Below are 12630 nucleotides of genomic sequence, written 5' to 3' on the forward strand. Positions count from 1 at the left end.
CCTCAGGCAGGAAACAGGACTTAAGATGGGAGGAGGGAGGAGGAAGAGGGCCAGAGAGAAGTCCAGACCCAAGGGGTCTTCAGGGCATGGGTGGCAGTGTCGGTGGGGGCAGAGGTGCTGCGTGCCCCAGGGACAGCAGTGTGTGAGGGGAGAAGGGAGCTCTGGAGATCACATTCACACACCCCTTCCATCCAGCGTTGTACCAAGTGGGTACACTGATGATGCTTATGAGTCGATGGTGATGATGGCTTTGGGTGGGGCAAGGAAGTTTCAGGTTCTGTCAGGCCTGGGTATTTGTGCAGAGACTAGGTGACAAAACTAGGAGCTGCAGACTGCAGATGGGACTGATGACTGACCTGTTCTGTTAGCCCCCCCCTTTTCCATGGATTGAGGGGCCCATCCGAGCAAGAAGCTAGTCTCCCTGGTGAGGTGGGGCAATGTCCGTCACCTCTTCTCACCTCCCTCCAGCACCAGTGGAGTCTGCTCTTTGAGCAGCAGCATTATGTCACAAGGGAGTGAGAGCTTCCACAGCACACCCAGGAGGCCAGACTATTGGGGCCGCCCCTCCTCCCCAGAAACTGCAGCCCCTAGGCAAGAGCACAGTGGCCTTAATAAACGTTGGTATGTGGTTTGGGATGAAGACAGGCACCAGGCCAAGTGTTGTCACAAATGTCAAGTGTTATTGTGGAAAAAGCAGGGCTGCCTACGTGCCCAGCTGCCCTTTGCCAGCATTTTTTTTTTCTGGTTTAAGATCTTCCTGGAGTTCCAAGAAGGTCAGTCTCAGAAGCCCAAAGGGCAGCATTTTCCTATTTTAAGAAGCAATCTCAGCTAATAGACAACGCCCTCTGACTCCTTCCTTCCCTTGATACCCGCCCTCCCTTCTAGAAAACACCACCTAGGGTGGTCTTCTCCATCATGGAATGGATAGGGAAGGCTCTTCACTTCAGCTCACACAGATGGTATCAGTCAGTTTAGTACAGAAATACACAGATACAATAATGATATAATTATGTGATGTAAATATTAACTTCATTCCTCTCCTTGTAGGTTCTGTGTGGTAGACCACTGTACTGTCCTCACCAGAGCTCAGGGGTGGTCAGGACAAAATAACAATAGTAATTAGAGAAATCACAAAGCCCATCTCAACATCTGAATACAAAAATAGAATTCACACATAAAGGCATTTCCAGGGGTTAATAACACATAGTACCATGGGGGGTGGGAGCTGGTAGAAGCTGTCCATAATTTTCCAAGTGCAGGTGTTTGTTGTTCAGGATTTTGAGCTCCTTATTCCTCCGTTTTCCAGAGTAGCTTCCCCAGAGGACCCTATCCAGAGGCAGCCACGCCTGGGTCCAGCCTACAGGCCACTGAGGGCCTGGTTGTGTCTTCCTGGCTCCCCTGGGCTGAGGAGCAGAGCCAGCTGACATCATTCCTGGGGCTCTACGCTCTCTCCTTCCCCTCTCGGTCCCCCTCCCCTCTTTCCTCCAGCTCTCCTTCCCACAGTCCTCTCCTCTGCTTTTACCTGCTGACAGCCCAGCATCGAATCCCAGGCCAAGGCTTCCCGGAGTGCTGTCAGGTTCCTCTCAATGCCCTGGCTCACTGGCTGTGCAGTCAAAGGGGGAAGGAGGGCTTCTTTCGGGGCCCAGTTGGGGGTTGGGAGGGGGATGGGGTGGAACAGATAGAATCTAAGGCAGATTCAGTCTGGGTTTGAGTTCAATGGGACAGGAAGCCCTGTCTTGCTTTTTATCTATTTTTTTCTCCTTTATTCATCTCGGTTTTTTAAAGGAGGGAATCTTGAACCTGATGTTCCTATCTCCCTCCTGCCAGTTTTGTGCGTCACTGACCTGCTCATATGCAAGCTGGGAACGGTTTTTCATTTAGTCCTCCTCCTCCTCCTCCTCTGTGTGTTCCCCAGCTCAAGAAAGACATTGCTGCCAATGGCAAAACACCTGCCTATATGCACAGATAGAATGCATCCTGGCCACCTGAGCCTCAGCCCCAAGAACCTGCAGGACCTAGAGTTCTTAGCAGCTTTCCCCCATATTTTTTCCCTTAAAAGAAAAGAGCCTTCATAAATGAACCATCCAAGACCAACCCTTATTTAGCAGAAACTGAAGATTCCAGGGTGGGAAACATCTGGCCTTCCCAGTGGCTCCTCACCTAATTGATGCCATCTTGAATCCTTGAGCATGCTTGCTTCTGGGTCCCATTGCCCATCCTAGGGTCCCACCCTCTCCCATCTCAGAAGCCTCTCAATCCTCTGTGTTCCTGGGCGCCATCCTACCCCTGGTCCTGTCCACTAGCTGCAGCATGCTCTCAGAGCTGCCACATTGCCACCCTCCCAGGCTGGGGGTGTGCTTGCATCGCCCTGGGAAAGACAGCCCACTCCTCCCCAGCTAGTCCACACAGATGGGGAAGACATTCTCCTAGAACCCATCCTCACCCTGCTCGTCAGCATGGAGGCCCTGATGGTGGGGAGGGATGGGCGTCCCAGGAAACCTGGCCTGCAGCTCAGGAGCCTGGGGAAGGGAAGTCAGGCTGAGAAGCCCCTTTGGTTTAAGAAGTAGGGCCTGAGGCCCATCCCATCCCCGGATTGCAGGGAGTCTAGCAGTCTATGCTTCTGTGATTCTGTGATGGAGAACAGGCGATGGGCAGTGGCAAGGGATCACTAAGGTATCAGGGCAAAAATTGTGTGTGTGTGTGGGGGGGGGTCTACCTTCTCAGCATTTCCTCTTTTCATCCCCAACTCAGTCAGAGTAGGTCTTCTAACCATTGCCAGCTTAGAGGCAATGTCCACCACCCTCTGGCAGCCTAAGGGTACCCTGCCAGTACCTCCTCAGGGGCACCCTCACGCCTACTCTAAGGGTTACTCAGAATGGCCTTTGTTCTGCAGCTGGGAAAGAACCACCCAGCCCTCTTGCCTCTGGGCACAACCGGAAATGCACTCTGGGGACCACCTCTGAGAACAAATTGCCGGCCCACTGGGGTTGCCAGTGGCCAGAGGGTGGTGGCTCCATCTGGAACTAAGAGCAGAAAGGTGCAGGGAACGGGCACAGGGTCCCTCCATCAGGCCCCCAGACTTTCCTGAAGCGGCCTGGTAGGGGCTTGCGGGGCAGAGACTCCCATATGTAAGAGGTGATCAAGCCTGCTGACCCCCTCTGCCCTTGCTGGGTGGGTGGGAGATACTGGGGGCTGATACTGGGCCACTCGGCCCATCCCAACCACCCCCTCCTCCGCCTTCTATGTGGCCTCCACCTCCCGGGGTGTCCGATTCCGCTCGGCCTGCACCCGGCTCTTCACCTTCTTGCCCAGCTCCAGCCCTGCCCAGCTCTTGCCCTTGGCCTGTTTGCCCCGGCTCCGGGAGGAGCACCACATGCGCTCACAGTACTCATCCACCCGGGGCAAGTTGGCGAAGCCGATGAGCTGCAGGATGTCCTTGTACCAGGCCTTGGGTGGGGTAGAGGCCAGGCTTCCCCGGGCAGGGGGCTCCTCCAGCCTCTGCCCCCGGTGGAACAGGCTGTTGAGCTGCGCAGCCACGATCACCTCCAGAGCCAGGCGGGCCACAGTCTGGGAGAAGCCATGCTCCAGCGTAGTGCAGGTGTAGGTGCCCTCATCCAGGCGGCTGAGCCTGCGGATCAGCAGCCCCTGCTCCGTCTGCAGGACTCGTTCATCCGTCTTCACCTGCTGGGCACCAGGGAGGACGTGAGGGGGCCATGGAGCAGGGCACACACCATCAACTTCTCTGCACCCTGCTTTTCCAAATGTGCCACCTCAGGGACCAGGACGTGCGCACCTCCATGTCCATTCTCCCCAAGGAGGGACCAGCAGCTCAGCAGGCTCAGCCTCCTGGAGACTAAGCTAATTGCAGGCAGGGCTTCACCTTCCCATAACCCAGGCCATGGCCTGGGAAGGGGCTTTTCCAAAATTTGACTGATTTCTCCGTAGTCAAAGCTCTGGGGCACCTATCTTGGCTTTGGGGGGTGGAGGTGGGCGCTGGCACACATTCCCAGTGAACAAAGAGGGTAAGAGGGTACATATGGGCTTTTACTCAGGGGGTATGTAACTCCAGCCCCAGGACTAGAATTCCCCTCACTCTACACGGTCTGCATGGCTTACTTCCCCCACAGCCCCAGCCAGGGTGGGCCAAGCGCCCATCACAGTGTGGGAGGCGGGAGTGCTGTTCTGACCCAGCCGGTCTCTGGCCCAGCTGCTGTCTGGGCTTTAGTCTGTGCGACTGGATGTTGAAGCTGCTGCTTGGGCAGTTAGTGCTGTGTAATTTCATCTCGTTGCTCCCCCTGCCCTGGCCTTGGGGGAGTCTCTCAGTGCCTAGCTCAACAGCTGGCCAAGGCTGGCCTCCCCCAGTCCCCAAGCTGAAGGAGAGCCCCTCCTGTAACCAACCCACTCCCTCCCCTCCCTGCCTGTGGGAACTCTTGGGAATTGTTCCTCACCCTGCCCCACCCACGCCCATCCTCAGGCCCCAGACTGAAGCCATCTCTGGGGTTGACATAACTTTCCAGATGAGGGTGGAGGGCCTGGGCAGACCGTTGGACTCCAGGGAGGAAGTGTGGGGCCAGGCATTGTGGCTGGGGGGTGGGGGCTAACGGCCAGTGGCCAGGGCCACAAGCCCGGGGCAGAGGAGGACCAAGAACCCCTGGGGAAAAGACCCCCTTCAGAGATGAGCCATATATGTAAGCCTGGGACTTCCTGAGCAGCCCAGACCCCCCTCCCTCTCTTCCATCTCTGCTACCCACCCACCCCTCAGAGCTCAGCTCAGTGCCTTGGGAGTTGGTGGGCTCCCTGCCACTGGAGGAGTTCCAGGCACATCTGGCCTGGGCATTCCCAGATGGCAGGAGAGCAGCACCTCATTCCAGGCACCCAGGGGCCTAAAGCACAGTTTTCTTCAATTGAACTTGGCAGGTTCCCCTCAGAACCCCTTCCTAGGACTCAGGACTTGGGGTTCTGGAGAGATGTGACCTAAGGACACGTGCAAACTGGAGGCAGGGTCCTCACTCACCTGGTCGGGCCCCTGGCCCCCCGGTCTCTGCAAGAACCAGCGCACAGCTGCCTGGGGAGACTTGGGCAGGCACTCCAGGAAGGTGCTGTTGTGCTCCGTGCCGAAGACCGTAGTGGTGGCCACTGGTCCTGCAGCCTTCTCTGGAGGGAGGCGGAGGTGGCTCGTCTCAGGGACTGTCCAAGAGCCCCCGCCAGTGTTCCAGGGACCTCAATATCCATCAATCCCCAAGCCAGTCACTCTGTCCAAAGACCCCCACACCCGTATAGTGACAGAGCCACTCAGGTAGGGAAATTGAGGACTGTTACAACAGAACAAGTCTGAGGCCCCACTTCACGGGGTGAGTAGCTGCCACTCACCTTCCTGGCTCTGGCCCAGGCACTGCAGGGCAGGGTTGCCATGCCGGATGTCCTGCCGGCGGAACCGGCGCTTGCTGGTGCCAGGCCGGTAGCGGGTGCAGGAAGCACCGTCCCAGGCGCAGTATGGGTCCCGGGCCAGGCAGCACTCTGCACAGGCACTGCCGTAGGTCTCACACTGGTGCAGCTTCAGCCGGGCCACGCCCAGCCGCGAGCCCACGTACAGCATTTGCTGGGGAGGGACCCAAGCAGAGCCCACGGTGAGCCTGGGCTTCCCCAGAAGCTGCACAGCTCTCAGCCCCCTGGGTTTCCTGAGGTCCCTGCCATTTCCAAGCAGAACCATGGGTGCATTCCCAGGAACAAAATGCTTATCACCCACACGATGTACCCCAGATCCTGTGCTAAGATGTAGGGGGTGGGCAGACCTGGGGTCCTTCCTCCAAGGGGCTTCACCTCATCCACTACCCCAATGGCCTTTATCCTGACTTGCCTCCCACCTTAGAGGTGCACTCTGCTTTACGTAATCCCAGGACCAACGTCGGGACCTCCCCAGAGATAAACCGAGACAGATAAACTGGGGAAGATGGAATGTGCCACTTGTAAAAGGACACAGCCGTCCTCTAAGGAGTGGCTCCCCTTCCTTGCTTGATTTCAAATCTGGATTTTGTTTTCCCCTGAGGAGCCAGCATTTGTGGGCCTCCCCTTATCTGAACAGCCTCCCTTACTCAGGGCCTCCCACTGCCCACTGGCATGGGAATGTCAGCTCCCAGCTGGATCCCAACCCTCTGCAGGGCCTGACCGGGCAGCCCAGCACCTGCTGCCTGCTGTGGGCTTTCCAGTGGACACAGGCTGTGCTCAAGGAGGCTCTGGCGGGCTGGGGAGGGGAGGAAGGTGGCAGCTGCTCTTACCCTTTTCACGGAGATCTCCATCTCAGTGATGGCTGTCGGCACCTGAGGAAGGAGCAAGGTCTCAGGGGGCGGGTGTTGGAGAGCCCTCCACTACACCCCTGCTCTCAGCCTCCTTCAGCCCCTGGGTGGGAGCCCCTGTCTCCCTGCCTGGGTCAGTGCAGGCTACTAAGGCCAGACAGTCTTTCCCAGAGGTCAGGTTACAAGAAAGGTCCCCTTACCCTGGCTGGCCTCCAAGTAGGAGTAGGAGGCTTGGCTGAAAGCACAAATCTCCAGTGTCCCCTCCCACAGCCCTGTTCCCAGCGATGAAGCAGCTGTCCCAAAGCACCACCCATGTTGGGAGGCGCAGCAGTCCCCCTGTCTGATTCTGTAGAGGGGCCAGCAGAACCTCTTGGGCACTGGGGGCCTCAGCCACCCCCTCACAGTGACTTGTGCCTATCAGGGCTTTGTCCAGGGGTGCTCACCTTGGCCATCCCTCCCTGGGCCCCCCAACTTTCAGCTCACAAACTGCATCTCCAGGCCTCTTGGTCATTCAGAAGCACCAGTTAGGCCTCTGCAGTGGGGGTGTCATCCCTTTCATCCCACTGGCCACAAGCTCAGTTAAGACAGCCCATCTCCCTCCTGCGCTTTGCTCCTGCTTCCCTGTAGCCAGGCTAGACCCAGGGACCCTCCCATCAGCCCCCTCCCTGCTCACCTTAAACACCTGAAGCTCCTCCAGAACCACCTCCTCGGGCTCAGCTGAGTCCCCAGACTGGAGGGCCATGACCTTGAGCACCGACCCTGAGTCTGAGATAGGGAAGAAGGGGTCAGTAGGAGAGTGGAGTCAGCACCACCCGCCACCTCCCCAGTCCGGCTACCTTACTCAGCCCACCCACCAGTTCCCAGGTAGATGACATCATAGGTCCCGTCCTCTGCCTCCACGCGGTCCACCACGATCTGGCGCAGCTGCTGGGCCAGGTGGGTTTTGACGAGGACAGGGCGGCCCTGCCGAGGCCGCACGGACCGGAACATGAGCGGGTGGGCTCGGGCAAACTGCAGCACCTCATCCGGGTAGTCCTTGGTGCTGCCAAAGGGTCGCCCAGGCTGCGCAGTCATCTTGCTGGGGCACTGTGGCAGCGGCAGAGGGAGCACCTGGAATCCTGGGTCACACATTCCCACCCAGCCTGCTCCACGCCCCACTGTCTAGGCATGCCAACCTCGGAGGACTGCTCTCGCCTGCCAGAGGCTCCTTAACGCGGTCAGGGCTCCCTGCCACCCCTCACCTGACGCCCCTCAGGAGCCCTGGCTCCCAGCTGCTAAGGAGCTGCATGCAGGCACAATGCTGTCCCAACGTAGAGCCCCTGGCATCTCTGTCCTGCCCTCTCCCCTGGCCTGGCCAGATACTCACCACGCCAGGGCGGGGGAAGGGCACCTTGCCCCCATAGGGCCCCCACTGGTGCTGGGGACCATCTTGGTGGGCAAAGGGCCCCTTGAAGACCTCCCAGATGTCCTCCATGTGGTACAAGCAGACTGCAAAGCCCTGGAACACAGCACTGCCGAGGGCAGACAGGGACAGTCAGGCCAGGGTGGCCGTCAGAGGGGAAGGGGGCGGCCTGGCTCTGTGGGCAGGGTGGAGGGCCACAGTGCCTGCAGTCAGCAGAAACCGAAAAACAAGAACACCCGGGCAGAGGTAGAGAGAGGGAAGCAGAAGATACAGCCAGTCACCAAGTCAGGGACAGAGACAGGGACCCATGGTGAAGCCGGGATATGAAGGCAGAAGCGCGACCGAGGAGCTGGGGTACGGAGCCCCCCCACCCAGTGCAGGGAGGGGAGGCCAGTGTGCCCACCTGACCGTGCTGAACAGTGCGTACACCTCGAGGCTCTTCCCTGCCTTGGGCCACAGCAAGAACACATCCTCTGGGAGACAGAAGGCCACTGCCATTGTCCCCCACTCACAGGCTCTGGGCCTCCCCACTCCCGCACCCAGGCCGCCCTTGGCCCTGCCCTTACCCAGCTGGTCAAAGTGGGTCTCCGCACCACCGGGACCGGGCACCGAGCAGACCAGCCTGGCCTTGAGGAAGGTGCTCCACTTGTTCACCAGCACCCGCTGGCCGCCAGCGTCGTTCTGTGGGTCGGAGGCCAGGGTCAGCCTCGGGCCCAGAGGACGGCCCTCCTCCCCTCCTCCACCCTCACCCTCAGGGCAGAGGCAGGGGCGTGGGCTTCACACCCTGGCCTCAGTTTCCCTACTGCTGAGGGTGGCAGGTTAGGGAAGAGGAAGTGCAGCAAGGACTTCCCTGCCCTCACGGCCCCTTCCTTGCTCTCACCACGCAGACGCGGCCCACGCGGCTGACGGTGACATGGCCCGGGCCCCCATCTGGCGAAGGGACAGTCTCCGAGAAGAAGAAGTACACCTTGTCATCGTTCTGGTCAGAGTTGTCCGCGATCCGGGCAGCCATCACAAACCGGGGGTCTGGGTGGGGGTGACAGGGGGAAGGTAGGTGGCTGAACCCAGTGGGGAGGGGTGGGTACGGTGGTAAAGGCTGGAGTCTCAGTGGTAAAGGGGGGTGGGCTGCCCTCCTGTCTCCATTCCAGCACCAGCTCCCCTGCCTCCTGCCCATGCTGGGGCCGACCCGGGCCAGCCTTGCCCTCAGCAGGCCCCGGACTCACCGTGCAGGAGGTTCTGGTCAGAGTCAGAACGCAAGGCCGGCCGGGCACCCCCACTCCGGAAGATCATGGCCTCGCGCCCCAGGAAGTCGGCAGTGAGGCCCGTGTACAGCTCCCCACCTGGGGTGGGTGGGGCAGAGTCAGGGGAGGAGGGCCCAGCCACCACCCTTTCCCAAGGACATCAGCCGGCTCCCACCCTCCCTGTGCCCACCCAGACCTGAGCATCACCCACCTACAAAGGTGCTGGCGAAAGGACGGCTGGGCTCATGCGGGCACCGCCCCCGCCCACTTTCAACACTGTGGGCCTCCAGGTGAAGTACATGCTGGGGAGAGGGAGGCAGGGGTGTCACCTGGGAAAGTAGTACCAGCCCCCCCACCCGGGCAGTGGCCATCACGCATCGCGTGCAGCTGGAGAGTGGGGGGTGGGGTGAAGGCACCCTCAATTCAGGGCCTTGCCAGTGGGGTCAGCTCTGGCACAAAGGCGCCTTTCAGGCCTCTGAAACCTCTGCCCCGACCCAGGCTCAACGGGGAGGGTTCGGGCCGCCTGGGGGAATGTCACTGCTTCCCAGTCCCTGTGGGGCCCGGGACTCACCTCCCCACGGTGCCCAACCGCGATGAGGGCGCAGGTGGGATGGAAGGCCCCGGTGCCGCATGCCAGCAGGTGGGTTCTGTTGTGGGGCTGCAGCACCCGCACGAAGTTGGCACACTCCACCTGGTGGGGAGAGGAGGAGTGAGGGCTGCTCACCATCTATCTCCTCAGGTCCCAAGGCCGGGCCCTGCCTGGCTGATCAGCCCTGGGGTCTATGGTGACATTCTTTTTTCTTTTGAATCCTCACCCGAGGATATTTTTCCATTGATATTTAGAGAGAGTGGAAGAGAGAGGGAAAGACAGAGAGAAACATTGATGTGAAAGAAACACATAGATTGGTTGCCTCCTCCATGCACCCCAACCAGGGCCCGGGCCAGGGAGGAGCCTGCAACCGAGATACATGCCCTTGCCTGGAACGAACCCAGGACCCTTTGGTCCACAGGCCGATGCTCTATCCACTGAGCAAAACCGGCTACGGCGAGGGTGACATTCTTCTTGGACCCTCAAGAGCCCTCCTGTCTGTTTCAAATGACCCAGCACAGGCAGCTGCAGGAGTGGCCACAGGCTACCCTGGGTGTAGGTCAGGGTTGAGAGCAGTCACTCCCAAGGGCACTCACCAAAGGGTCTCGTCCCTTTCGAACACACTCCTCCCTCTGTCCTGGCTGCGGCGGCCACAGGACCTGAAACACAGCCTGGCTGACGGCGAACTCACAGCCTCAGTTTCCCCATCCAGCCCCCATCCAGAGTTGCCCAGCTCTCAGACAGAGCCTCGCCCCCGTCAGCCCAGCTCACCTCCCGGGGGTCTGCCCATGGCTGGTCCAGCTGCAGGGAGTAGATGGCATCGCGACCCCCCAGAAAGAGACGGTCTCGGTACTCATCCAGGTACATAACCCGAAGGTCCAGGGAGCCCCGGGGACCCAGGAAGATGGCGGAGCGGTTGGCAGACAGGAGTTCTGCAGGGGAGCAAGGGAGGGGTGAGGGCCCCTCAGCCAAGGCATGGAAGTGGAGGGTCCCAGCTGTGCATTCACCCCCCGCCCCACATTCACATCTGGAAAATGTTTCCATCCACAGGGCTGCCAGGAGGGCTTCTGGGAAATGGCTCCTGGGGGTGGGTGGGATAGGGGGCTCTGAGCCCCACCCAGCCCAGCCCACCCAGGGCCAACTCCTTTCCCTCCATCCCTTAGCCCCTGCTCTTTCCGTTAACACCTCCTTCCCAGTGGCCCATCTGTGTTCTATGCAGTGCCCACTGCGTAGACGGCCCACTGGCGGACCGTACAGCAGCCAGCTGGAGGGAGGGTGGATGAGTGTGAGCCGTGCAGGCGGACAGGCAGGGGACAGTGTTCCCAGCAGAGGGAATCCTGGAAAAGGCCTGGGTCTGGGAGAGGCCAGGGGTGGCCAAGCTGCAGGCTCTAGTCCAGGATGTGGCTAACGAGGATTTTCTCCTCCACTGACCTGCCCACCCAGCCCTAGGTAGGGGGAGGCTGTCTGGGAGGCTGGTCCTAGGAGTCAAGGACCCTTGGCATTGGAGGTGGAGGAGGTGGGTGGGCAAGAGGCAGACAAGATGAATGGGAAGGGACCTTGGCCGCCCTTGGGAAGGCCAAGTGCCCTATGCCTGCCCTTCCTCAGCCAGCACTCATCCTACCCCAAATTCAGCCTCTTCCAGGAAGCCCTCCATAGCTGACAGTACTTTGGAGGGGATTTGCCTTATTTAACTTTTCTTATAGCCTGACTTCCTTCCAAAACCACAGCTACAAGGGTAGGACCAAATTCTCCCCCAGACTCGATGTTCAGACTCTCCAGAGTAGATCCACATCTTCCCCCTCATACTCTCCAGAGCCTGGGTCTCCCTCTTTGTTTTATTTTGGGGGTTTCCCCTTTGGACTGAGAATCCCAGAGAAAGGTGATCACCCCGCTCTCCGGCTTCCCTAAGAAGAATCTGTGGCGAGCCTGTGTCGCAGGAACCTTTTGCTGTGTGCTGTCTACGGATTCTGAGGAGGCCTGAGCCCGCCGCAGCACAACGCATCAGGTTAGATCTGCAGAGGAACCTCCTGAGCCGGGATGGAGAGGGAGGAGCAAGGTCAGCATAGGGGAGTGGGCTGCAAGGGGCAGGTGGGTGAGGGGGAAGCTGTGGGGACAGGGGGAGGGCCCGCATTGCAGTGGGGGAGGAGAGGGACAGGATCCTGCTCTCCCACTGTCTGCCCTGGGCAAGGAGCCCCCACCCCATGCAGACAGACCCTCCAGACCTGCCCTGTCTGCCCATCCCCATCTCTCTCTGCCCATCTCTACTGAGGTCTCTCAGGGTCTCCATTCATCTCTCTCATTTCCTCAAAAGTCCCCTCGGCTTTCCCCTGAGTGTGTCTGTCCCTGCCACCTCCACCTTGGCCATGCCTCCAGGAGCTGTCCTCTCCCCCTGCCTCCTCCTCCCCAGTGCCTGCCCCTGGCAGTAGCCAGAGGAGCACCATCCCGGGAAATGACTGCTAAGTCCTTCCCACTGGCTGTGCAGGGAATGACTGCATCCCTCTGGCTGGCAGAACAGACTGCCCCGGCTGGCTGGGGTTCCCACGACCATGCCCATGAACAGGGTGTACAGTCCATACCTCGGTAGGAGAGCCGCAGGCGGGGCACGCTGGCGCTGGGGCTGGGGCTGCCCCTGTGGAACAGGAGACTCCCCAAGAGGCAGCAGATGGCCCAGGCCGAGGAGGCCATGCTGGGGACCGAGGGCACCTCGCTGCCTGTGGAGCCACCCTCTGGTCCCACTGCTGGTTGTAGTTTGCTCTCTTGCCGCCAGGCCTGCCACTTATAAGGCACTGGCTCCGCCCTGTCCAGGGCCAGGAAGCCGGAGAAGGAGGAGGAGGAGGAGGAGGAGGAGGAGGAGGAGGAGGAGGAGGAGGAGGAGGGGGAGGAGGAGGGAGGGGTGAGTGCCTGCCATGCACCTGCTTTGGCTCCCTCCACCCCGACTGGCCCTGATGCCTCCATCAGATTGGTCGGTTCCGGGTTCCCCATTGGGGAGACTTTCCCAGCTGGGGTGTGGGTAGTTTACACAGAAATGTCTCCAGGCTCCAGCAAGAGGTCCAGAGGGAGAGAACCTGGAAAAGAGGCCAGGAGTCAGATCGGAGGTGGATGGTC

General features: G+C 59.9%; 1 protein-coding gene across 2 annotated transcripts; it reads right to left on the bottom strand.

The window, feature by feature from the left end:
• Positions 1-658: 658 nt before the first annotated feature.
• On the bottom strand, positions 659-12260 carry SEMA3G (semaphorin 3G). 2 transcript variants are annotated; one of them, XM_006090814.3, is made up of 16 exons: positions 12102-12260; positions 10297-10457; positions 10122-10184; positions 9508-9627; positions 9148-9238; positions 8919-9035; positions 8576-8721; positions 8262-8376; positions 8099-8168; positions 7660-7804; positions 7148-7379; positions 6967-7058; positions 6276-6317; positions 5371-5599; positions 5015-5154; positions 659-3681 (listed from the first exon to the last, which is right to left on the bottom strand). In XM_006090814.3, the coding sequence occupies exons 1-16, from the start codon at positions 12208-12210 to the stop codon at positions 3241-3243; spliced, it is 2313 nt and encodes a 770-aa protein (XP_006090876.1). In that variant the 5' UTR covers positions 12211-12260; the 3' UTR covers positions 659-3240. The 2 variants fall into 2 exon arrangements, with proteins under 2 accessions (XP_006090876.1, XP_023611406.1); XM_023755638.1 differs by having other exon boundaries at positions 659-3684.
• Positions 12261-12630: the final 370 nt, after the last annotated feature.

The sequence above is a fragment of the Myotis lucifugus genome, unplaced genomic scaffold (genome assembly GCF_000147115.1).
Source record: "Myotis lucifugus unplaced genomic scaffold, Myoluc2.0 scaffold_83, whole genome shotgun sequence".
NCBI lineage: Eukaryota > Metazoa > Chordata > Mammalia > Chiroptera > Vespertilionidae > Myotis > Myotis lucifugus.

What these genes read in the sequence shown, in the direction of transcription:
- SEMA3G (XM_023755638.1), bottom strand. Translation starts at nt 12,210, where the DNA reads ATGGCCTCCTCGGCCTGGGCCATCTGCTGCCTCTTGGGGAGTCTCCTG. An exon ending in GACCCACTTTGACCAGCTGG is followed by an intron (nt 8,169 to 8,261) that starts GTAAGGGCAGGG and finishes TCTGTCTCCCAG; the next exon opens with AGGATGTGTTCTTGCTGTGG. An exon ending in GCACTGTTCAGCACGGTCAG is followed by an intron (nt 7,805 to 8,098) that starts GTGGGCACACTG and finishes TGCCCTCGGCAG; the next exon opens with TGCTGTGTTCCAGGGCTTTG.